The sequence below is a fragment of the Danio rerio genome, chromosome 20, assembly GCF_049306965.1.
Source record: "Danio rerio strain Tuebingen ecotype United States chromosome 20, GRCz12tu, whole genome shotgun sequence".
Classification (NCBI taxonomy): domain Eukaryota; kingdom Metazoa; phylum Chordata; class Actinopteri; order Cypriniformes; family Danionidae; genus Danio; species Danio rerio.
Genome location: NC_133195.1, coordinates 4537338 through 4564779, shown reverse-complemented (window position 1 = coordinate 4564779; position 27442 = coordinate 4537338). Strand labels below are relative to the sequence as shown.

At 34.2% G+C, this 27442-nt stretch overlaps 1 protein-coding gene and 1 long non-coding RNA gene across 9 annotated transcripts in view; one reads left to right on the top strand and one right to left on the bottom strand.

Annotated features, from left to right (window-relative positions):
* bcl11bb (BCL11 transcription factor B b) overlaps nucleotides 1-24081 on the bottom strand; it is a 68319-nt gene extending 44238 nt beyond the window's left edge. Inside the window, exon 1 of one of the 2 annotated variants that reach the window (XM_073934038.1) lies at nucleotides 23900-24081. In XM_073934038.1, the coding sequence (XP_073790139.1) occupies nucleotides 23900-23945 (46 nt within the window). In that variant the 5' untranslated portion in view covers nucleotides 23946-24081. Of the gene's footprint in view, nucleotides 1-16145; nucleotides 16629-23899 lie in introns of those variants that run through there. The other variant, XM_002667860.8, reaches the window with a different exon arrangement.
* Nucleotides 24082-24153: 72 nt separating this feature from the next.
* LOC137488609 (uncharacterized) overlaps nucleotides 24154-27442 on the top strand; it is a 57869-nt gene continuing 54580 nt past the window's right edge. For 6 of the 7 annotated variants that reach the window (XR_012396320.1, XR_012396323.1, XR_012396319.1 and 3 more), the window contains exons 1-3: nucleotides 24154-24265; nucleotides 24688-24725; nucleotides 27139-27223. This is a non-coding gene — a long non-coding RNA (uncharacterized lncRNA). Of the gene's footprint in view, nucleotides 24266-24687; nucleotides 24726-27122; nucleotides 27224-27442 lie in introns of all 7 variants that reach the window. The other variant, XR_012396324.1, reaches the window with a different exon arrangement.

Here is a 27442-nt window from a genome sequence, read left to right as displayed (position 1 = left end):
AGCACCTGTCAGGTTTCTAAATGACAAATCGCTATTGGTGTGTCTGTGATTTTTGTTCTTCGGTTATTGTGAGCTGCAAATCTGTTTTTCAGTCTGGCTATCAAACTGGTCCAGACATGATTAACTTGCTTGTTGGGATATTGCATGTACTGCAGACTCGACAGACAATACACAATCTTTTAAATGGGTTCATGGACGAACATTTTCCACAGACGCATTTGCAGCTATTCTCAAAGATCAGATCAGACCATCTAACAAGAGCATCTGTTAGATATTTAAATGTTTAGCGAAGGTAGCTTAAATAAGAATGAACAGATTAATAAATGCAATTACTATTGTTGTTATAATCATTCACACAATAACAATAATAATAATAACAACAACAACAGAAAATTTACAGTATTATACAAAGAAAAATAGAGTAATCTACACTGTAAAAAAGAGTTCCACACAATGTCCTTCATGTTATCCTAACACAAATCGATTAAGTTAGCGTCATTGCATTAACAAATTTAATTGGACTGAACATAAAATTATTAAGTTGTCCCAAAAAACTCAAGAAGCAGTTTGAACAAATCTTTTTTTTTTTGACTGAATCTGTTCGATTAAAAATGTATATATCAAACTATTAGCACTAGTCACAAGTAAAAATCACTGTCAAATATTTACAGTCTACTAATATTTACTGTCCAGATATCAAAAATGAAGATATGTTGGAAATACTATTACTATTACAGTAACCAGCCGCTTATTAGCATGACTGTTGTGGACATATGGGATTTTAGTTAACAAAATATTAGCTTTCCTGATCCTGACAAAAGTATTAAATACTATTAAAATAAATATCAAGTATTAAATAATCAAAAATGTTATTGTTTTTTTTTTTTTTCATTTTCCTTCGGCTTAGTCCCTTTATTAATCCGAGGCTGCCACAGCGGAATGAACCGCCAACTTATCCAGCACATGTTTAACACAGCGGAAGCCTTTCTGGCTGCAACCCAGTGCTGGGAAACAACCATACACATTCACATTTGCACACATATATTACAGCCAATTTAGTTTATTCAATTGACCTGTACCGCATGTGTTTGGACTGTGGGGGGAAACCAAAGCACCCGGAGGAAACCCACACAAACACGGGGAGAACACGCAAACTCCACACAGAAATGCCAACTGACCAAGCTGGGGCTCGAACCAGAGACCTTCTTGCTGTGAGACGACAGTGCTAACCATTGAGCCACCGTGCCGCCAATATTAAATTAATATTACTTTAAATTAAAGATTGAGCAAAAAACTCTTTTTAATTTTATTCCAACTAAACAAACAAAAAAAAGAAATCAGACTTTCTCCAGAATTAAACAATATTATAGTAAATACTGTGAAACATTTAATTCACATCAAATTTCACAGGACGGCTAATCATTTTATATTCAACTGTATATTCTGCATGATCTTATTCTACATTCATAAGTCTACGAAATACCAAAACTTAACTACTATAACTTTGTAACTATTAATAAGCTGCATATTATGAATTTATTGATTTATTGAGGCAAAAGATATAGCTGTTTTCTTATATTTATATTTTTATATGTATATATATTTATTTATATTTATATTTTTATATGTATATATATTTATTTATATTTTTATATGTATGTATATATATATATGTATGTATATATATATATATATATATATATATATATATATATATATATATGTACACATATGTATTTATATATGTATATATATATATATATATATATATATACATATATGTATACGTGTATACACACACACACACACACACACACACACATATATATTATATTAGACGTGTGAACCCACACTGGTCTCATGGTTCGGTGTGGTTCTGTTATGATAATCATACCATCAATTTGTTTTAATTCGATATCTCAGTGCATCACGACATGACGACAGTAAATAACATTTTAGATATTAGATATATCTAGATATTTTTTAAGACACTGCTATACAGCTTAAAGTGACATTTAAAGGTGTAACTAGGTTAATTAGGTTACCTAGGCAGGTTAGGGTAATTAGACAAGTTAGTGTTTAATGATGGTTTGTTCTGTAGACTATTGGGGAAAAAAATAGCGTAAAGGGTCTAATAATTTTGACCTAATTTTATTTTATTTTTTTAATTAAAACTGCTTTTATTCTAGCTGAAATAAAACAAGTAAGAATTTCTCCAGAAGAAAAAATATTATCAGACATACTGTGAAAATTTCTTTACTATGTTAAACATCATTTGGGAAATATTTAAAAAAAATAAATAAATAAAATAAAAGGAGGGTGAATATTTCTGACTTCAACTGTATATATATATATATATATATATATATATATATATATATATATATATATATATATATATATATATATATATTGTTTGTTTGTGGTTGAATTGAACCTTAAAATAAAGTGGGACCAGATATTCTCTTCAAATAAAGAAAAGAAAAAAGAAAAAAGAAAAAGATTTACTTAGTTACTTATTAATTTATTAATCAGAAATGCCACAGGGGAAGACTTTTGGTTTGTCAAAGAAGCAACGTAAGAAACAGTTTTTCTTAGTATGAAGATTAGATCATATCTGTTTCTGTGGATTTGAAAGGGTCTTCATAGCTTCAAAACTGTCTGATTCTGTCCTCAAAAACCAAAGTGCTCAGTGTACACTAACACCTGTGAGCTGCACAGTAACATCAGCACAGGGTGAGGGTGTGTGTGTGTGTGCTGTGTGTGTATAAGTGTGTGAGATTGTACGTGTTTTTGTCTTTCTGTACATTTCTGTGTCTGTCAGTGTGTTTTGTGTGTATGTGTGAGTATGTTTGAGTATTTGTGTGTATGTGTATGCTTTCGTATGTGAATGCGCTGTGTAGTGTATGAATGAGTGTGTGTGCGTGTGCGTGCTTGTCTGTCTGTGTGTGTATATATGTGTGTATGTGTGTGTGCTTTTGTGTTAGTTTGTATGTGTATGCGTGTACGCGTTTGTGTGTGTGTGTGTTTATGTTTTTGCGTGTTTGTTTCTGTCTAGTTTGTTTATGTTTGTTTGTTTGTTTGTGTGTGCTCATTTGTGTTTGTCTGTGTGTTTGTGTGTGTACCTGTGTGTGTTTTTTTGTGTGTGTATGTTTGTGTGTGTATGTGTGTGCATATGTGTTTGTGTGTGTGGGTGTCTGTCTGTTTGTTTACGTGTGTACTTGTGCGCAAGCTTTTATATGTTTGTGCGTGTGTGCGCATGTGTTTGTATTTGTGTTTGTGTGTGTACTTGTGTGTGTGTTGTTATGTGCATGTGTGTGTGTTGGAGTCTGTGTTTGTGCGTGTTTGTGTCTGTGTGTGTACTTGTGTGTGTATGTGTGTTTGTTCACCTGTATGTGTGTGTGCATGCGTGTTTGTGCCTGTGTGTGCATCTGTGTGCGTGTGTATGTGTTTTTATGTGTGTGGTTGTGTAAGTTTGAGTCTGTGTGTGTTTATTGTGTGTGTGTGTGCTTGTGTGTATGTTTGTTCATTTGTGTGTGCGCATGTGTGTTTCTGTTTGTCTATGTGTATGTGGTGTGTGTGTGTGTGTGTGTTTGTCTCTGTGTATGTCCATGTATGTGTGTGTGTGCCTATGTATGTGCGTGTATGTGTATGTGTGTGTGTGTGTGTGTGTGTGTGACAGGTAGTACAGTCACAGAAGTGTTGCAGTGGTATCTGTGTTTCCGGTCTACTTCTCTGCATGCTGGACGGATGTTGGAGAGGTGCACATGCACCATACAGGTATATCTCAGCAGACAAACTAGCGCTTACGAAAGCCGCAAAAACAGCCTCAAAATACGCTCTCAGCCTCGGGTCGCATCGCATGCCGCTGCATCACAGGTGCATGTTGGGAACAGCGGTTAAGGAGCCTCAAAAACAGTCGTCTCATATGTAAAAATCGACTACAGTACGCCTTCAGCATTCTGCAGCCTCTCGAAATTCCCTGTCTGGCATCTCACCGTGTTTTCTTGCAGTATTAGCAGTGACGAAACAGTCAATACACCATTTACTGTGAAATGGATCTGACTCAACGCATAAAACCACAATCAGATACAAAACAGACTCGCAGAGTGCAGAACTACGACAGAGCAACAAAAAACAGCCGTAGTCTGAGATCCGAAAGCAAATCAACTCCAGCCTCCGTCTGATGAACAAACACACTCCTCAGCACACACTGTGTAGGAGCCCTGGGAAGAACACACTGAGCTCCTGCTGTTTGACTTAAACACGGTGACCTGCAATCTGCTGGGACGTTTTGTGAAAATCTGATATTTGATTCTTGATCTGTATTAAATTTAGGACCTCTGCAGCAGTAGGTTATGCCAAATGTGGGGTTTGCAAGCCCGTGAGGGTTTGTGAGGGAACGGCAGTTAATGAAAAGCTACTGATTCAGAATTAAGACGAAAGCAACATTCAAATGAAGAAATAAAATACAGTTGAAGTCAGAATTATTAGCCCCCCTTTCCATTTTTTTCTTTTTCAAATATTTCCCAAACGATGTTTACAGAGCAAGGAATTTTTCATAGTATGTCTGATAATATTTTTTCTTCTGGAGAAAGTCTTATTTGTTTTATTTCAGCTAGAATAAAAGCAGTTTTTAATTTTTTAAAACAAATTTTAAGGTTAAAATTATAAGCTCCTTTAAGCTATTTCTTTTCGATAACCTACAGAACATCAAACCATCGTTATACAATGACTTGCCTAATTACCCTAACCTGCCTAGTTAACCTAATTAACCTAGTTAAGCCTTTAAACGTCACTTTAAGCTGTATAGAAGTGTCTTGAAAAATATCTAGTCAAATATTATTTACTGTCATCATGGCAAAGATAAAATAATTCAGTTATTAGAGATGAGTTATTAAATCTATTAGGTTTAGAAATGTGTTGAGAAAATCTGCTCTCCGTTAAACAGAAAATGGTGAAAAAATTAAACAAGGGGCGAATAATTCAGGGGGGCTAATAATTCTGACTTCAACTGTATGTGACCCTGGATCACAAAACCATTCATAAGTGTCAATTCTTAAAAAATTGAGATTTATACATCATATTAAAGCTGAGTAAAAGATTATAATATATACTTTAAGTTATGACAGGACAATATTTAGACAAGATAGACATATTTAAAATATTTCAAATAAATCTAAATGCTGCAAAAAAGCACCTTCAAAGTTATCTACAGTTGAAGTCAGAATTATTCGTCCCCCTTTGAATTTGTTTTACTTTTTTAACTGTTTCCCAAATAATGTTTAACAGAGCAAGGAAATTTTCACAGTATGTCTGATAATATTTTTTCTTCTGGAGAAAGTCTTATTTGTTTTATTTCGGCTAGAATAGAAGCAGTTTTTAATTTTTTAAACACCATATTACGGACAAAATTATCAGCCCCTATAATTACTTGCCTAATTACAGTACCCTTTTCTGCCTAGTTAACCTAATTAACCTAGTTAAGTCTTTAAATGTCACTTTAAGCTGTATAGAAGTGTCTTGAAAAATATCTAGTCAAATATTATTTACTGTCATCATGGCAAAGATAAAATAAATCAGTTATTAGAGATGAGTTATTAAAACTATTATGATTAGAAATGTGTTGAAAATTTTTTACAATTAAACAGAAATTGAGGAAAAAATAAACAGGGGGGCTAATAATTCTAAATACTACAGTATGTAAGGCTGCATAATATTGGAGAAGATCTGATATTGCGACATTTTATTTTTCTGCAATATATATTGCAATATAAACTTGGCATTGAAGTGGGATATGGTTAGTGATAGGTTTAGCGGTATGAGTAGGTTTATAGGTGGGAAAAGATGTAGGTGTTAGTATACTTTATACTAATTTACAGCAGTAATTACTGTGCAGGTGTTTTAAAAATGAGTCACACTTAAATACATGTACTGTATCTACCCTATGCATGGCATTGTAACAAATTACTAATGTAAATAACATAGTAGATGACACTTTAAATAAAGCAGGTCTTCATTAACGAATATCAGAGAACAGTAAACGTTTTGAGGTAGTGAATTGAGGGATTTCCAAAAATATGTATAAATGTAATCAAATGTAATTATTCATTTAAATCTTACAATGTCACTGTTTACATAGTAACAGACGTCTTAAAATAAACAGTTTCTCCATTTTATGACATGTATTAAGTTATACAAATGCAATTGGTTATTCATTTCATGATATAAATACATATAGTATGTGTGTGTTGCAATGTATTAATTCATTTAATGATAGTATATTTGATTTATTAGTAATATATTGTTACATTGAAGTACTCAAAATAAAGCAGGTCTTTGTTAACTGATGACAGTGAATTTGGATTAAATTATTAAATTGAATGTAGAGATTATGAAATGCATATAATGCAAATACATGTATCATCCCTATACATGTATGATAACAAAATAATGTATGTAGCTAGAGGGTATATGTTGTTGCCACTTGATGAAATGTGCAACGTAAAACACTTAATTATTCAGGTGTATACCGCAAAATGTAAATAAGTGGGTCTGGCCAACTCACATGAATATGCATGAGACTGAGAAAAAAGTTTATGGGTGTTTCTATTGAATATAAACAGTGTTTTGAAGTGTTTACATATATATATTTCCATATTGAAGCTTTCTTTTCCTATTTATTACTTTATTTACATGTTTAATCTGTGAGAAGATGTTACTTGATGTTACCTTGTTTATGTCCACATATCTGAAATGTGACTTTCACAATATGAACATTCTTAAGTTAAATCAAATGAAAATTTCCAGTCATCTCAACTGAGTTAAACCTTGTATAACTTAAAGAAATTTAGATTAGTTGAAACCTGATTAACGTATTAAAATAAGTTAAAGTAACATAAAACAAATCGTTGTCGTGACTTTTTGTCATATAATTTTGTAGAGATGTACAGTGGAATCAGCAGAACCATTTCTCTATATATAAAACAAAATAAAGGGGAAACCTGTCAGGTAACCATTATTAGATGCCTGAAACTACTGTTTACTTACTACACATCAAAACAACTTACAATGCATGTGTTTATTCATCTTAATGTTGCATTGCAAAACACTTTCATTGACATTGAAGTGGGATATGGTTGAAATACAGCAGGTCTTCATTAGCGAATATCAAAGAACAGTAAACATATATTGAGTTAGTGAATAAAATGGAGACGTTTCAAAAAACATGTATAAATTTAATTAACCGTAGCAAGTTAATAAATTAAATGTTATTACATAGAAAAAGACGTCTTTAATTAAACCGTTTCTCCATTCACTGATATATGCAATAAGTTAGACAATTGCAAATTGTTATTTTGAAAATGTAAATACATGCTTCTAAATTATGTGTGCGTGTGTGTGTTATAAAAGATCAATTAATTTCAAAATATTATAACATTATAAGACTCAAAATAAAGCAGATCTTTATTAACTGAGAACATTGAATATGGATTAAACTGTTGAATTGAATGCAGAGGTTTATAAAATATGAATCACTATACATGCATGATAAAAAATATATCATAATATATAGCTGGAGCTGGGCAGTATGATGGTAAATATCATTACCACGGAATGAAATAGGTAACATTACGACATACTTTTTTATTCCATGTATACCGCAAAATGTAAATAAGTGGGCGTGGCCAACTCACATGCATGAGGCGGAGAAAGACGCCAGAAAAGTCTACGGTTGTTTATATTTTGTATTTTTACAGAAAAAAAAACAGTTTTGAAGTGTTTACATGTTTATATTTTCATATTTAAGCTTTCTTTTCTTATTAATTACTTGGGGTTCATTTTATATCTGCGAGAAGATGTTACCTTATTTATGTCCACATAACTGAATTGTGACTTTCACAATATGAATCTTAAATTGTTTAGTTAATTTTCTAGTCATCTCAACCGACATTAGTCAAACTGACTAAAAACAAACCTTGTATAACTTAAAGAAAATTAGTTGAAACCTGAATAATGTATTTTAAATAAGTTAAAGTAACACAAAACAAATCGTTGTCATGACTTTTGTCATGTAATTTTTACAGATGTACAGTGGACTCAACAGAACAATTTTTCTATATATATATAAAATAATATGAAGTGGAAACCTGTCAGGTAACCATTATCAGACGACTGTAACTACTGTTTACTTGCTATACAGTACGTCACAAAACTTAATACACTTGTGTTTATTCATATTAAAGTTGCCTTGCAAAACACTTTCATTGGCATTGAAGTGGGATATGGTTAGTGATGGGTTTAGTGGTATGGGTAGGTTTAAAGGTGGGTAAAGGTGTAGGTGTTAGTATACTTTAATTATTTACAGCTGTATTATTTTACAAATTTTGTTAAAAGGGTTACAAATAAGATACGAAATAATCCAATAAGATCAAGTCCTTTTTCTTTTCTTAAATGTCAAGCGTGTTTATTATATAAAGGCCTTTTGTCCGATCATGCCTATACAAAAAGACTATAGATATGAGATATGAAATCGCTAAATAAACTTTCTCATATCGTGAAATCAAGTTTTGGTCACACCGTCCAGCCCTACTAGTAACACATAATAAATGATTCTCCAATATCAGAGAGGAGTGAATGTGTATTATTAAATGATTAAGCTGCGAATATTAAAATAAACCAGGTCTCCATAAACTGACATTGGAGATTTTTAAATAAAAAATGACTGAATATGTATAATGTAAGCACATGTGTATTGTAGATACATATGTTTACATTATACTTGAATTAAATGACTGAATATGTATAATGCAAGCGCATGTATCTAAACCATACATGCATTGTATCATATTAATAATGGAGATGTACTACATTGCTGAGGATGCCTTAAAATAAAGCAGGTCTCCAGACATCAGAGAGCATGCATTCGCTTACTGCAATACTGTTTCACAAGACTCACAAAAAATCTTTAAGAAGCCTGACCATAGTCGTATTTTTTTTCTCCCTCGCAGCATGTGATATCTCTGCTAACCGAACGTTATACCAGAGATCACACACATGCTTTGAAGGATGCACACGGGTACGCTGCCACACATTCGGCTGTCTGCGGCTCTGGTTCTCTGGCTGACAGGAGACCCCCAGAGCGGTGGAGTAATGCCAGGGAGGAGAACACAAACATTTGTGGACTTGGAACGCATCCAATGCCACGGTATTGTGCGCAGAGGGTGCGCTGGGAAGGAGTCCGCACAGCTCCAGACGGGGCCAAACACAAGCAGTGGACACAATAGGATGAAGGTGCTGAGAGCCACAGGTGGATAGCAGATGATGTGTGTGTTGTGCGAGTTTTCAAGCAGAAGCTGGACAGCAAATATTTAGCGAAAGTAGCTTAAATAAGTATTAATAAACAAATAAAATTACTATTATTGTTATGATCGTTCACACAATAACAATAAAAACCACAACAATAGGGAATTCACAGTATTATACAAATAAAAAGTGTGTAATCCACACTGTAAAAAATGCTGGGATTCACATAATTCTCTTATGTTGTCCCAACTCAAATCAATTAAGTTAATGTCATTGACTTTGGAAATTGAATTTGACCGAACATAAAACAATTAAGTTGTCCCCAAAAAAACGTAAGAATATTTTTTTTAAATAAGTAATTTGAGCAAACACCTAAAATCATTTTGTGTAGGGGATTGTGTATTTTATGAACCTAGTGTGTGTATTTAGTGAAAATGAAACACTATAGTGTATTCTGTTTACCATTCCGTGATAATTAATAATAAAAATCATATTTGTGATGTAAGCTGTGAATTTCTTTGGACGAAACGTCCTATTTGCTTTGCTCTGAAAGGTAATATGTTCTTTGAAACATTCTCATATGATGCTGGCCAACATAATCATCAGTTTTTGTATTCTATATTCTATACATTTTTATGCTTATAATAAAATGTAAGCCTAAAAACAAACAACAAAACAAACAAAATAGTGTCCGATTCTAAATCCCAGAAATCAACGCAAGCATAAATAGCAAAAAATCTTTAGAGAAAGTAGCTTAAAAGTAAACTGAAGAATGAATAAATCATAAAATAAATTATTATTCTTAATTTCATTATTATTATTATTATTATTATTATTAATATTATTATTATTATTCAAATAATTTACAGTATTGTACAAAAAGTGTGTAATCTGCATAAAATCTACAAAAAGTTCCACACAATTCCTTCATGTTGTCCCAACACAAACCAATTAAGTTAACTCAATTTGTACAAATTTAAGTGGATGGAACATAAAACAATTAAGTTGTTCCAAAAAAAGCTTAAGAATTGTGTTGCTTCAACACATTTTAAATGAGTAGTTTGAACAAGCAGATAAAGGAATTGTGTATCTAACAGCTTATCTGCTTCTCTCTGAAAGACATGTTCTGTGAAACATTCTCGTAGGAGGCTGAACAACATAATCATCAGTTTCTGTATGTATTCTATAAATTTTTATGCTTATAATAAAATGTAAGACTAAAAACAAACATACGTGTTAAAAAAAAACTCACTAATAGTGTCAGATTCTGAATCCTAAAAGTCAACGCAAGCATAAAGACATAAATAACAAAAAATCTTAAAGAATGAAAAGCTTAAAAGTAAACTGAAGAATGAATAAATTATAAAAAATAGTATTATTATTATTATTATTCACATAATTTACAGCATTATACAAATAGTGTGTAATCTACACAAAATCGACAAAAAAGGCTGAGTTCCACACAATTCCTTCATGTTGTCCCAACACAAATCAATTAGGTTAACTTCGTTTTTACAAATTTAAGTGGATTGAACATAAAACAATTAAGCTGTCCCAAAAAAAGGGAGGCTGGACAACATAATCATCAGTTTCTGTATGTGTTATATACATTTATTTATGCTTATAATAAAATGTAAGACTAAAAACAAACATGTGTTTAAAAAACTCACAAATAGTGTCAGATTCTAAATCCCAAAAGTCAACGCAAGCATAAAGACATAAATAACAAACAATCTTTAGAGAACGTAGCTTAAAAGTAAACTGAAGAATGAATAAATAACAAAAAAAATTATTATTATTCACATAATTTACAGTATTACACAAATAATGTGAAATCTGCACAAAGTCTACAAAAAAGGCTGAGTATACACAATTCCTTCATGTTGTCCCAACACAAACAGATTAAGTTAACTTTTTACTTTTGAAGTTTTTACTAATTTAAGTGGATTAAACATAAAACAATTGAGTTGTCCCAAAAAAAATTAAGAATTGTGTTGCTTCAACTCATTTTAAATGAACAAACAGCTAAAGGAATCTTGTGAAACATCCTCGAAGGAGGCTTGACTGTATGATCAACAGTTTCTGTATGTATTCTATACATATTTTATGCTTATAATAAAATGCACCACTAAAAACAAACTTACTAATAGGGTCAGATTCTGAATCCCAAAAGTCAACATGAGCAAAAAAACATAAATAACAAAAAAACTTTAGAATAAGGTGCTTAAAAGAATGAATGAATGAATGAATGAATAAATATTATTTCACATAATTTACAGTATTATACAAAAAAAGTGTGTAATCTGCACAAAATCTATAAATAAGTTCCACACAATTCCCTTACGTTGTCCCAACACAAATCGATTAAGTTAACGTCATCGTTTTTACAAATTTAAGTTGACGGAACAAAAAACAATTAAGTTGTCCCGCCAAAAAAAAAAAGCGTAAGAGTTGTGTTGTTTCAACTCATTTTAAATAAGTAATTTGAACAGGCAGCGAAAGTCCTTTTGTGTAGAGGATTGTGTATCTATTTTGAATCTAGTGTGTGTAATTAGGTCAAATGAAACACTACTGTTTGCGATTTCTTGATAACTAATAATAAAAATCATTTGTGATGGCAGCTGTGAATTTCTTTGGACAAAACGTCCTAATTGCTTTGCTCTGAAATATAATATGCTCTGTGAAACATTGTCGTATGATCCTGGACAACATAATCATCCGCTTCTGTACGTGTCCTATATATTTTTATGCTTACAATAAAATGTAAGCCTAAAAACAAACACGCATGCTTAAAAAAAAAATCAAACAAAGACACAAACAACAAAAAGTGGCCTGATAAGAACTCAAGAAAAATAAGAGCATTTTAACAGTAATTAATCCAAAGTAATTAAGATAATTAGTAGGCTAATAAAAGAATAGGAGTAAACAAAAACATTGTTTAAAAGCTGCGTGTTGATCAACTGCTTCGAGTAATCGTGAATAATGATTAATGCTTCATTTATATAACGAGTCGTACGAGGTCAGACCCTTTTTCATGGTTATGACCTTGAATTAAAATAATAGCAATTAAAAAAAGCACGCAGAGCGGATGACAGACAGCGCCCAAACGCATCCAGAGTGAAACACGTCTGCAGAACTGTAACGTCTCCAACACGTGCAGCGACGAGATTCGTGTGTGATTACAGGTGCATTTGCAAAAAGAGATCATTCTTATCTTCATTTAAGGCCTTTCAACTGCTCCTGGATGGGTGCCAGCCAAAAATGCGCACGATTCTGCAACGCACATGATGCCCTTATCCTTAAAACACACATAAACCGCTGAATGTTGTTTTCAAAAGTTAGTCAGAGGGAAGGATGTGAAATGTTTAGAAGCTCCGAGCGCAGTGGGTCCATGTTAGCGCTCCCCATGGTGAAATCTATACTCTAATAAATCGAATTAATTACCTTTAGCTTTTGATAAGAGATTGATAGTGCGGGCCTGTTGTGGGAATGATACACTTGGGAGGAGAGATAGCAATTCGGGGTATTAACCATTATAAATACAGTTATCACGTTTCCTGAAGGCAGTAATCAGATTCTCAAAGAAAACACACACACACACATTCACCCTCACGATCACTTTCCCTCTCATAAAGGGCTCACAGCACCCCCTATCAGCTTCAAGCGTTCACTTTTACACCTTAGCTTCAATATTGTGCAGAAATATATTAGCCAAGTCAGGTCAAAATGCGCAAAATTAGCGGCTAACCACACGTCCATCAAACAGCGCTCAAGTCTGTGAAGTAAGTTCTCTCAGAGCATACAAAGAGGCTGGACATCATTGTAAAATCCCTCCTAAAGATGTAGGCCAGTCGTAAAATGCTAATCTGACCCCTTAAGATCTAAAATAATCAAAGACCTGCTAGTCATGCCTTGCGTTTTATTAGCGTGACGCACAAGCAAAGTGACCACAGCCACTCGCAAACGTCATGCCAACATTCAAACGAGAGTCGTTGTACATTTTAAGAGTCCTAATGGACGGCCCCCACCCACAGTTTAACATTTCCAACACATCCAAAACACTCATGCAATGAATCATGCATACATGTTCACATGTAATACGGAAAGCAAGCGACTTCCTCAAGAACCCGCATTGTCTTGCGTTTGCCCTGCCATTTTAGGTCTGCTTTTAATGCACACACCTGTGCATGTACATGCGGGCGGAGAGTGCACCCCGCGCTCGTTTCAAGATGAGAAGTATGTTGATATTCCTGTTCCTTGGTTTTATTATTTTTTTTTTCTTTCTCTCTCTTTGGAGTGTGATCTATAGGTGCTGTCGCTCAGGGCGGAATCTCTCTATTGTGCAACCTCCAGCTAACTGACATGTTTTGTGCCAAGAGCATTGACATAGCCAAATGAGGGCACTTCGGTTTTCCCCCTGCAGACAGACACCCCTGAAGGAGCGTGATCTTGCTTGTGAAGCCTGGAATGGAGGTTGGCGTGCAAACCTGAGTCCACTTTTTTTTTTTTTTTAAGTGTCCGTTTACACTCTGTACACATGCGATTAAGTGTATAGTGTGTGTAATGTAAACTGCACAATTGCCTGCTAACACACACACACACACCGGCAGACTAATTATGTTTGAACTAAACACGTATTTAGGATGATTATTCTGCTCAATAACACTTGCAGACTTTCACACTGGACGGGTTTCGCTGTAATGTGCTTGATATTGTAGATTTTTATTGTTAATCCTTTGAAAAAGTAGTTACAGTTTATTTTAAGATACATTTTTGGGTATTATTAAACAATTATCTAAAAGTTTAAGAACAATTATCTGATTATTAATAGCTATTAAGGTGGTTAGGTTTAGGTATTAGGGATATAAAATAAGATTATACTTTATAAGTGCTAATAAACAGTTCATACCCTAATAATAAGCCAGTAGTTGATCGTTATTTAAACTATAGTGTTACCAAAACATTTATTCTGCAAGTTAAAAAAAGATATCAGCTAAATACTAAACTAAAACTTCTATGTTAAGCTGTTTTTACATAATTTAAATTTTTTAAAGTGCTATAGAAATAGACATGATTTGAATAAATAAGCCGCAGCATGTGAAATAAAGTGGCAGTGGGTTGAATTCACAGGCCACCGGCTCTCCGAAATTCCCACCCACTCCTTTAACACGTTTTCTTGTCTGCTGTCTGCACATTTTTAAAAAACCGGCATCATCAGCATCATTGTCGGTGCAGAATTTGACGTGTAAAGACCATCTACTCACTACCGAATGAGAAAATGTTCGAAAAGGCACGCCTTCGCATTGAGACCACATTCTCAATCGAAACCGTAAATACCTAAATGAATAACGCAGTGAGAATCAGAATAAATCAGCAAAGAGATTCTAAAACGAAACAATTTGTATATTTAATAATTTGCTAGAAATGTGTCTGTAAGTAAATAATGTATAGAAGAGATAAATTTAACACAAAAAAATAGAAGGAGTTTATTTCACAAATTAAATTCATAAATCAGTGATATGCAAAGTATTACTCATTGGCCTTTTATTGTTTGTGGCTACACTCAGTGTTATAAACATTTGTGAAGATCTTATCGTTGGCGCCATGCTATAAATGTTATTTTTTTTTGTAAACAATTTGCATGATGTTTACATTTTCAGCTCATTTGTGCTTCTTTTTATTGTGCGAGATAAAATAAAAAAGCTTTTAGGCAAATAAAGAGTACAGCAAAAAAAAAGAAACCCTAAACAGTGTTAGTAATGATTTAACGGAGGTTTTTAAAGTACTTGGCATTTTTACGTAAAGTTTTATAGTGGAAAGAGTGTGTAAAGCATCTCAGATAAAAGGATAAATGAAAGAAATGTAATGAGTGTGTCGTTTTGACCAGTCAGCACCAAAGACCTCCATTAAAACAGGTATTAAAATAGAAATAATAATTAAATACAAATAAACAACTTTTAAATTGTATAGTGTAAAGTTTGGGCCTCTTAAATAAACTACCCAAGCTAGACTTGATAAGACATGCACTGTATGCTGGCATGTGTGTGGAACACAATAATAGAAAATAGGTGAGTGTGTGTTGATGGGAACAGAGCAGATAAACGCGTGGGTCTCTCACAGACAGTCATAAAAAAACTGTAAGCTATGAATTTGATGTTTATGTCAAGAAGACATCAGGGAAACGATGAGACCTAACAGGCCCCAACTGCAAGATTTATTAATAAATGTAAAAATAAAATGTAATACATAACCACACACTCTGATTACATAAGAATAGCTCACATAATCACATTTAGATTTTTGAATTTCTGAAAATATCTACTCGAATACATAAATATGCAAAGAATACTTATTTTTGTGCAAATAAAATATATAAATATGCAATGAGTATTTTTCCAAAATGAGCTGATTTTAAGAGCTAATGATCACAAGTAAGGGGCTGTAAGAAATGCTGGGTTCTACACAATTAATTTGTGTTGGGACAACATGAAGGAATTAAGTCTACTTATTATTTTTTATTGATTTAAGTGGAATGAACATGAAAAAAACAAGTTGTCCCACAACAAACTCAAGAATTGTGTTGTTTCAGCTCATTTTGTCAGATATTTGAGTGTATTAAGTAGACATGTGCGTTATATGTGTAAACAGTGAACAGAAAGAAAGAAAGAAAGAAAGAAAGAAAGAAAGAAAGAAAGAAAGAAAGAAAGAAAGAAAGAAAGAAAGAAAGAAAGAAAGAAACTTTGCCTTAGTTCCTCCTGTAAATGTCAGTGAGTGTGTGTGTGTGTGAGTGTGTGTGTGTGCGGTCAGTGTGATAAAGGTGACGGGGGTCTGGTACTCACTCGGCAGGTTCTCCCTCTGCGTGAGGGACAGATGCTGTGGGTTGCCTTGCTTCCGTCGGGACATCGCCCCGCATTTACAGCAGCATCTCACGGACACTCGGACCCTCAGCGCGCGCGCTCCCGAAGCTCTCCAAACTTTTTTCCTCCACAGTCCGGTGTAAGTTCGCTTATACTATAGTTCCTCTGCGCTTCAAACTAGCACTCGCAGTCTCTAGAAACAGCCTAGATAGCGCTCGACTGGTGTGAAGATTGAACTGAGTGCCAACTTAACCTGAGACAGCGACGCGAGAGAAAAAAAAATCACTCCGACCCGCGGCAGCTTGTTTAACCCCGTCTTTAAACGCGGATATTCGCTCTTTCGGACATAAATAGGGTTGTTGTCCTGTTATGAAGGCAATCCAAGATCCGTGGACGGCGGGCTCGCCAGGTGAGAGAAGTCTTTGGCACAGTCCTCCATGTGCGCTTGGCATCAGAGCGCGGAATGGCTCAACCTCTGAAGACAACACCTCCTCTCCAGATCAATCAGGACCCGAGCAATTACGTCTCGCGTTCACGCTGCTCTCAGGGAGGACCCTGCGCCTGTCTCAGTGTGTGTGTGTGTGTGTGTGTGTGTGTGTGTGGCAGTAGGGGTTGCCTCTGAAGAATGGAATGGGATTCAAGTTCAAGTACGGACGTGATGTGACGTGTGGCGCTGGGGGCGACTAGTGGCGGCAATTTGGATACTGAGGGGGTCTCCGTGCCCACCAGCAATGCTGTCAGTGGACTGTTAAAAATATCCCTCGGAATTTACTGAGGACTCAGTCTTTAAGTTTTGGTTGAAAAGCCAACTAAGCTAAAAGCTACGTCTTATTACAGAAAGCTTTCCTTTTTTCGCGCGCTTTTGTTCAAATTCGTGTTTTGATCACTTAATATGGTATGATATGATACGTCAACATACAGAAAACTTTAACAGTCGACTTGCATCCTTATGGAATTTTAATTATTTCTTTTTTACATGAGAAGAGTTTAGATGCAAAGACCTCTAGGAACCGTCAATAATTTCAATAGAAAATGAGCATTACCACGCCTGCTTTGTTTGTGTTGAATTCTTTCACTTTGAAGACCATGAACATAACTTATTTTTGGTCATAAAAACGAAATTACTTAACCTGCACACGGTAGCCTAATAAAAATGCTAATTTTAGAAGAAAATTTCAGATGTAATTTAGAGGTTTTTGCATCTGAACTCTTCATATAGCCTATTTCCCAAGTTGAGTTAAACGGAGGGAAGACGTTTGTATCGTATTTGTATCATTTAAACAACTAATTTATAATAACATATTTTTATTAGCTTTTTGCTAGTAGATAATATTTTACACCCAGTTATTTTGCAAGATTTTTTGCCCGTTTTCAGCTTAAAGTTTCAAAAGCTTAATTGGTTTATTGCACTTACTAGGGGAGTTTAACTAAGGCAGGTAATGGACAACAGGGGCTTGTTCTGTAGCAAATCTACTAGTACTACTACTACTACTAATAATAATAATAATAATTATAATAATATTGCATAAGAAAACAGCCAAACTTACATCACTGAAGATGAATAAAACTGCCCAAAAATGATGCATCATGGCAGAAAATCCTGGTACTTCACAGGTTGTCTGTAAATTATCAAGTGAAATAAACGAAAAAGAAAAAAAAAATATATATACATACATATATATATATATATATATATATATATATATATATATATATATATATATATATATATATATGTGTGTGTGTGTGTGTGTGTGTGTGTGTGTGTGTGAGAACATTTAGTGATTTGTTATTTAAAAACTGTTTTCATTGGCTACATTTAATACATAGCCCATATTTCACCAAACTTTACTACGTTGTATTTTACACTATACACTGTATAACCCAACAGTCAACTTTATCAAATGAAAGGAGTGCAGTTAACTCAAAATTGACTGAAAGTTAATTCTACTCATTTGAAAAGAGTTTTGAACGCAGTGTTGAAGGTAATAAGCTAATTAAATACCTCATTACTTTAGCCTTAATAGAGTAAGTTCACAGTAGATTAATTTGTTTTTTACTCAAATGGTTTGTTGCAACCGGTTTCCTCAAATGGTGAGTTGCCTTAACTTATTGGGTTTTACAGTACTCAGTTGGTTTGAGTTCTTTTCATTTATTTACTGTGCTCGTTTACTCAAATTAAGTTCACAGTACTCATCAGGATTAGTTTTTTAACTTAAATGGTTTTTGCAATCGGTTTCCTCAAATGGTTCGAGTTACCTTAACTTTAAATATGCTCGTTTGTCTTGTTATCCTCCATCTACATTCTTAAAAACTTTTTTTCTTTTTACTGTAGCCTAATATTCATTATTTTGCTACCCGATTTTACATATGTAAGAACCATCATTGGCCATCATTTTCAAAAGAGCATAAGTTAAAAAAATAATAATAAATTAATAATATTTTGCAAGTTGACCATAAAATGAGGAGATATTGCAATCTAATATTATATAATTTAGCATTATATACTATTACTTTACATATTTTATCATTTTAACATAATTTAAAATTTTGACAAACCTATATACAGCTTACTGTGGCCTATTTACTGCCCTGCATTTATTTAATTAATTAGTAAAAACATACTTTATAAAACTATTTAGACACGCTGCAAGGACTACCTGTGTTCCTATCACAGTGCAAAGTTTTCTGTGCTCGTATGTGTCCAGAGTCAATTTGAGCCAATAGCGCCACCTGATGGACCTGAAGAGCCTTCACTGTGACTAGGGTTATAAGCGTTTTAGGCAGCTTTCATGTCTGTGTCCCTTTTTGTAGAGTACGTGCCCATAAAGAAATTTAGGATCTTTAAAAAACGAAAGTAAACTGAATTCCCTAAACACTTTTTGGAGCTTTTTGATCAACATCCACCCTCTTTCCATCACAGAAAGCAACTTTTATAAATGGCATGTCTCTTATTAAGCTGTAACTTCCATGTTCGGTGGAGTCCAAGCCCTTAAGGCGATGTCAGATTCATCAATTAAACATGATTTTTTTTTAGATTAAGTTTTGCTGTTGTTGCCTCCAGGAGAGGGACACCATTATACAGTACAATGAAGCACAAAACACTAAACAAAAAAACTTTATGCTGTAAGGTTGGCAGAGTCTCATTATGACATGCCCAAAAATAGGCATGATGCTTTTTTGTGCATCATAGCTAAACCCATTTAGTGATCCAGAATACATACAGTATGATGTAAAACTCTTCGGTCGCGTTTTTCCTCTGAACGGTGTAGATACTGATTAAAAACAACCCATCAGGACCTTTTGAAAGTCAATATATTCATTTATTTATTTTCTTGTCGGCTTAGTCTTTTTATTAATCCGGGGTCGCCACAGCAGAATGAACCGCCAACTTATCCAGCAAGTTTTTACGCTGCGCATGCCCTTCCAGCCGCAATCCATCTCTGGGAAACATCCACACACACACTCATACACTACGGACAATTTAGCCTACCCAATTCACCTGTACCGCATGTCTTTGGACTTTGGGGGAAACCGGAGCACCCGGAGGAAACCAACACGAATGCAGGGAGAACATGCAAACTCCTCACAGAAACACCAACTGAGCCGAGGCTCGAACCACCGACCTTCTTGCTGTGAGGCAACAGCACAACTTACTGCGCCACTGCTTCGCCAAGCCAATATATTAAATAATAATAATAATAATAATAACAACAACAACAACAACAACAACAACAACAACAATAGTAATAAAAAATAACATTAATATGGTCAACAAGCAACATAGACGTTGATCCATTACCATGTCCTATCTCGTGAAACCACTCTAACCACAAAGTTCCTACCAGGTGTGAGGCAGGACACCTCTTTCAGGATACCTCTAGGTCCGAGTTTGGGCATCTCTGCCTTTAAAGACTATTGGGCATGATGTAGTTTGTCTTGCCCACAGTGAACTAAAAAACTGATGGTGAATTCATGGTCAATTACGCCCTCTAGTGGTTTCATCTGCTCAACTCCATCTACTATCCTCACCAACTTTAATCCCCTATCGATTCACAAATGATTGCGTGGCTTTGTTTCAAAGAGGGGACAACTCAAGAACCATCATGGTAACCGTACCATAAATTAGTGCCCAACCCTGTTCCTGCAAATCTACCTTCCTGCACTTTGATCAAACACAACTGTCTTTGCCCAGATAGCATACAAATGTGGGCCACTTTAGCCAGTTATGCGGCACTGGTGGTATTTCTTCGGCCCAGACAAATGAATGAGAGGCTGAAGTGGCCCATCTGTACGATGGCAAAGAGGGACCAAAAATTCTAATTCATATATGGGCCATTTTAAGGATTTGGCACTTATGGCAGAATGTAATCTGAATGTGAGCCTAATATTGCCCATGTGGAAAATGATACATTTGGCTTAAATGATGGAGGACAAATGTGGGCCGCAGTTGGAAAAATGTGGCATAGTCATTTAAGGGTAATCTGGGTCTAAACCTAAAGTGGGTCACACTTGTAGGTACAAATGTGGCCCAGTTATCTTAAGACATATATGGGCCACTTTTGGCAAATATTTGGCACAGTAAGCTCTGGCTAATGCGGCCGTGAGCCTAATGTGGCCCAGAGAAAATATTTTAAAAATTGGCCCAGTTATTTTAAAACATATGTGGACCAATTTGGCAAATATTCAGCACAGTAAACTCTGGCTAATGTAGCCGTCAGCCTATAGTGGCCCAGAGATGATTTGGAAAAGGTGGCCCAGTTATCCTAAACATATGTGGGCCACTTTTGGCAAATATTTGGCACAGTTAGCTCTGGGTAATATGGGCTGTGAGCCTAAAGTGGTCCAGAGAATATATGGCAAATGTGGCCCAGTTATCCTAAAACATATGTGGGCCACTTTTGGCGAATATTCGGCACAGTAAGCTCTGGCTAATGTGGATTTGAGCCTATAGTGGCCCAGAGAATATATGGCAAATGTGGCCCAGTTATCTTAAAAAAAATGTGGGCCACTTTTGGCAAATATTTGGCACAGTTAGCTCTGGGTAATGTGGCTGTGAGCCTAAAGTGGTCCAGAGGAGATATAGCAAATGTGGCCCAGTTATCTTAAAACATATGTGGACCACATAGACTAAATTCACCATCATGGAGAAAAGTGTTTGCTTTAGTTGGGCTCATAGCCCTGAACCTCTTAATATACATTTTCTTTTTGCTGTAACTTTTAAGAACTTTGCTTTACAAACTTTATTAAATTAAAGTAAACAAGCCAAATAATAAAAAGAACTATAAAATTAAGTGAGGCACAACCTGTGATGAAATAATATATGTCACTGATGTTAACCAATGTTTAATTCAATATTAGAATTAAAAGTATTAGAAGTTTTTTGAGCCCATCATTCAGTTTTTTTATTTACTTCTGTAAATGTGTTTAAAGAATTCCTCCTCTCCACCTCCGTTTGTGCACATAATTTGCCTGTGCTGTGCTAATTTCATTCATTCATTCATTCATTTTCTTTTCAGCTTAGTCCTTTTATTAATCAGGGGTCACCACAGCGGAATGAACCACCAACTTATCCAGCATATGTTTTACACAGCGGATGCCCTTCCAGCTGCAACCCATCACTGGAAAACACCCATACACTCTAATTCGCACACATACACTACGGACAATTTAGCCTACCCAATTCACCTGTACCGCATGTGTTTGGACTGTGGGGGAAACCAGTGCACCCGGAGGAAACCCACGCAAATGCGGGGAGAACATGCAAACTCCACACGGAAATGCCAACCGACCCTGCCAAGGCTTGAACCAGCGACCTTCTTGCTGTAAGGCTAATTACATTCAATATTTATTTTTATTATGCAGATTCAGCTATATAGCTGAAAAGTGTTCACTGTTTTCTCCCATTTCATGGTTTGATGCAGATTAAATATTAATAAGAATTACTTGTTTTATTGTGGAATTTATCTGAGATTACCTGCTTTGGTAAAAGAGAATGGAAGTCTACATCATGGTTGCCATGTTTTACATTCACATTTGAAAACATTGAACTCGGTTTTCATATGCTTTTGGTCTACACCACTTACCTTAGTCAGTTGAGATTGTGTTAAAATAAAAGTATAAAATGAGATAATACAAGGTACCTATTAAAATGATCACACAATTCTATCAAAGGGCAAAGCAGTGGCGCAGTAGGTAGTCCTGTCACCTCACAGCAAGAAGGTCGCTGGTTCGAGCCTCGGCTCAGTTTGCGTTTCTGTATGGAGCTTGCATGTTCTCCCTGCCTTCGCGTGGGTTTCCTCCGGGTGCTCCGGTTTCCCCCACAGTCCAAACACATGCGGTACAGGTGAATTGGGTAGGCTAAATTGACCGTAGTGTACGAGTGTGTGTGTGTGAATGTGTGTGTGGATGCTTCTCAGAGATGGAAGGGCATCCGCTGCGTAAAAACTTGCTGGATAAGTTGGTGGTTGATTCCGCTGTGGCGACCCCGGATTAATAAAGGGACTAAGCCGACAAGAAAATGAATGAATGAATGAATGAATGAATGAATTCTATCAAACTGTAATTTAAATAAATGAGCAATTCCATGCAAATGTCAACCTTACCATGACAAAAAAAAAGTTTTCACCAAAATACGGACACCGTTTCTAAGTTTTTTGGGCAAGTAAGTATTTAACAGTACTTTAGAAATAGTCAAAAATGTCTCTATTTTTCAAGTTTTCAAATTATTATAATTGATTTATCAAAGTCACACAAGTGGCAATTTCACATCGGTCACATCCACAACGGAGAGATGTCACATCCATAATGACACTTTTTCCTTGTAGATGAAAAAATATTCAATTAAATAAAGTTAATAATTTATGCTATATAGAGAGACATCTTTTATACATTTGATTAGCATTATTGCTTTCGGGTTGTGCAGTTTAATTCACAGAATTTCAACAAAGCATGTTGTATACTGCGAACCCGCATACTTTTTTGGTCACATCCATGACGTATGTTTATTTTGCTCATTTAAAGTATAAAACATGTTTACAGAATGATATTTCTCTAGTCCCTTATCACTGTGGTTAGTCGTTCTGAAAATTATAAACAGATGGTTCAATATAATGTTAACATTTACTGTCTATGTGAAGTTATGTTTTTAGTTTTTACTGCAAATGTCACATCCATAGTGCTGGAATTGCTCAAATATATCTTAGAAATACATTTACTCTTTATCTTATTTCTATTAAATTAAAAAAATAATAAAAAGTTTATTCTTTCATTATTGTGTTTTAGACATTTCCTTATTATTTGCTCCATATTTTTTTCTAGGTCATAATGTTCTCATTTTCCTGTCTGGTGTTTCATTTTATACAAAGAACTGAAGAGTTGTATTTCCAACTCTTAAGTCTTCATATGATTTATTTATTTCCATTGCTCCTTATTATTCTATAGAGGTAAAGCTGGTTTTATATTGGCACATTCAGACTTTCTCCTTAATTATAGCTATCATTTCAGAAAAGTATTACTAGCAAATTCTAAATATAGTGAAATCATATTCGCAGCCAATAAATATCAAAGTACAACATTGTTTACAGTGAACTAAATAGTGGTGATGTTGTTTTCAAGTCACATTCACATGTGATTCAGACCCATATTCAAATTAGCATATAGATAATATAGGGATCGTTAAATGAAGGAATGTGCGAATATAAAACCAACTTTACCTCAATTCTTCCTTTACTCACCTTTCTTTGGGTGATGTAAACCATCTTCCTCCATCCTGTCCGCCATCAATTTTTTCACCAGGTGTTTGATTAGCTTCACCCCACTCTTGCAAATGTGTTTTGGTGTTTTTGGTACAAAAAATGTATAAATGTGCAGAAAATCTGCCTTATCAAGGAAATTAGGAATGAAGAAATGTATAGGCAATTATATTTAGCAATTATTTAAATATAAGAACAGGCTGAGCAATTAATGCGCGTCACAAATGCGTCATCACGATCGTTTTTTCACCAACTAAGCCTACAATGAGTCCACATTAGACGTCTTCAAACTCTGCTCAGCTTCCCCCAGAAAAAAAAAATGTTGTATTTCGTGTGTGTGGACTACAGGTAAAGGTGGAACAAATGCTTTCATATTTCTCTGGTATAATTGAAACGCACTGTAACGCTGTGATAATCTGAAATTGGTATGGATAACAACAGCCGTGCGCCATCCTGCTGTTTTAGTCACTCAGCATCCAAGTTTAAACACTAGTGTTTCTTACAGTCTACGTTTTAAACATTTGGATACAAACTTGGACTCGTTAATGAATATTGATGGGAGATATGAAAGTTATTAGAAGTCCGAAACAGCTGAATCAAATGATTTGTAAAATGACTCTTTTGAAGTGTTTGAAACACCGTGTGGTTTGTCGACATCTGCAGGTTAAAACTGTGTAAATGCAACCAAAGCTGAACCCAATGTCTAGCAGCAGTAACTACTTGATAACATTTTCAAACGTTACTGATTATTTTTCTCATTTTACCTGCAGACCTGATGCTGAATACTGTCGGATGGGCTTTGAATTATGTAAGTAGCCTAACACAACTTAAAATCTCGAACATTTGGGGAGATGTAAACAATGGTCAAAAGGGAAACACAAAAGGGAACGTTGGTCCCCACGTAACGTTATTTCCTGTTTAACATTTTTAATTTCTATAGCTTCCGAGAATCCAAAAAGAGCCACATATTGATAAATAATGTTATGATAGCTGTAACATTAAGTTATGATTGAAAAAACAACTACTACAGTATGGTTACAGGTTCCAAGCTTTCTTGTTTCTTTGAAAAAAGTAAATGATGACAGAATTTATATTTTTGGACAAGAGCAAGACTCAAACGTTGAACAGTTATTAGCCCTTACCTGTAATTATTTTTTAAATAATATTTCCTAAATGGTGTTTAAAAGAGTAAGGAAATTTTCACTGTATGTCTGATCATATTTTTTCCTCTGGAGAAAGTCTTATTTGTTTTATTTCAGTTGGAATAAAAGCAGATTTAAATTTTTTATGGATCATTTTAAGGACAAAATTATTAGCCCCTTTAAGCTAAACTTTTTATCAGTAGTCTACAGAACAAACCATCATTATACAATAACTTGCCTAATTAACCTAACCTGCCTAGTTAACCTAATTAACCTAGTTAAGCCTTTAAATGCCACTTTAAGCTGTACAGAAGTGTCTTGAAAAAATATCTAGTCAAATATTATTGGCAAAGATAAAATAATCATGGCAAAGATAAAATATATCCGTTAATAGAAATGAGTTATTAAAATAAATATATATATATATATATATATATATATATATATATATATATATATATATATAAACGATAAACATACGATAAAGATAATACAGTGCTATTTAACATTTGATCAACCAATTTGTGCCTGAATACTATAGACTTCCGGAAAACCATGCTCTTCTTTTTTTTTTTTTTTTTTTTTTTTAAATGTCTATCTTTGTTCTGTATTTGTCAATGCTTGTGGTTGATTTATTGTATTTTATTTAGATGCACTCCCCTAAAAACCATCCCAGTCAATCTGAAATTATGAACTCTTTCCAAATAAAGCCATTCATTTCATCTAGTGAAAATATACTCAATCGATCCATGTATCGCAGAAAAATAATACAATGTCAGTTTTTTTACTTTTTATTTTTGACCAGACAAATGTGACTTTTTATTATTGATTATCCTACTTAACATCGAACTGACTAGCAGCTGCAAAACATACTTTAACACTCTGTCACAATAAATTCAAGTTTAATTTTTCTTCAGTTTAATTGATTAGATTATCTTATTGACTATGTTCTGGCCTGCTGTCTAGTGGCAAATATCTTTTTTAACCCATTGTCGGATTTGCGGTATTTTCCAATGCCTGTTATAAAGGCAGTATGAGATTTACCTGGGAAGAAATAAAGAGCGCAATAACGTGCTTTGTGCTATATTTGTTCTGATTTTATTTAATTTTTATTACATTTTATGCTCTCATTTCCTGTACTTTTTATCTCAGTGAAGGGACTGAAACATGAATATGAATGGTCACTGAAAATGTGCAAAATCCAAAGAGCTCTTGGCATTCTTTTGCACTTTAATAAGATGTTTCCTTTTTGGCCCTTAAATTTCAAATAAAAAGGGAGACAAAAGAAATATCATCACAAAAGACAGGAGAAAACATCTCTACACAGACTCTTAACATCTACAGTTGAAGTCGGAATTATTAGCTCCCCCATTTAATTTCCTCAATTTCCACAATTTCTGTTTAATGGAGAGATTTTTTTTTTCAACACATTTCTAAACATAATAGTTTTAATAACTCATTTCTAATAATTGATTTATTTTATCTTTGCCATGATGACAGTCAATAATATTTGACTACATATTTTTCAAAACACTTCTATACAGCTTAAAGTGACATTTAAAGGCTTAACTAGGTTAATTAGGTTAACTAGGCAGGTTAGGGTAATTAGGCATGTTATTGTATAACAATAGTTTGTTCTGTAGACTATCGAAAAATATAGCTTAAAAGGGCTAATAATTTGGACCTAAAACGTTTTTTTAATGTAAAACTGCTTTTATTCTGGCCAAAATAAAACAAATAAGACTTTATTCAGAAGAAAAAATATTATCAGACATACTGTGAAAATTTCCTTGCTTTGTTAAACATAATTTGGGAAATATTTAAAAAGGAATAAAAAATTCAAAGGGGGGCTAATAACTCTTTCAACTGTATGTGTATACTTTTAGTGAATACTTAATATAATATTTTGCCAAAGCAGGATTCAAGTATTGCTGCATTTGTCATGTTAATTTGTCAGTTATATTGAATAAACAAACAAAAAAAATTCAATAAAGGATTTGAAAACTGAATTCTGCTTTAGTGTTGGAATGTGATTGATGTTTTGGTTTATTGTCTTGATGTAGTTTGTCGTGTTTACAGTGAACTGAAGAGCTGATGATCATTTCTGCCCTCTAGTGGAATCCACACACTGCTCCATCTCCGACAGGACTCCTCAAGAAAGAAGGTATGTTTACATTAAATTGATGTTATAGTAGGGTAGAGCAGGAGTAACCTACAGCACAATAGCACAATGCTTTCATTATAAGAAATGCAATATATTAGTTTGTTGTTATCAAGTGTTTGTAATGGAATATTCACTTAGACAGTAGGCAAAGGCCTACTGATCCTTGGAGATCTTTTCTCCTGGAGATACTGACAAAAAAAAGTAAATGGAAAAATCTTA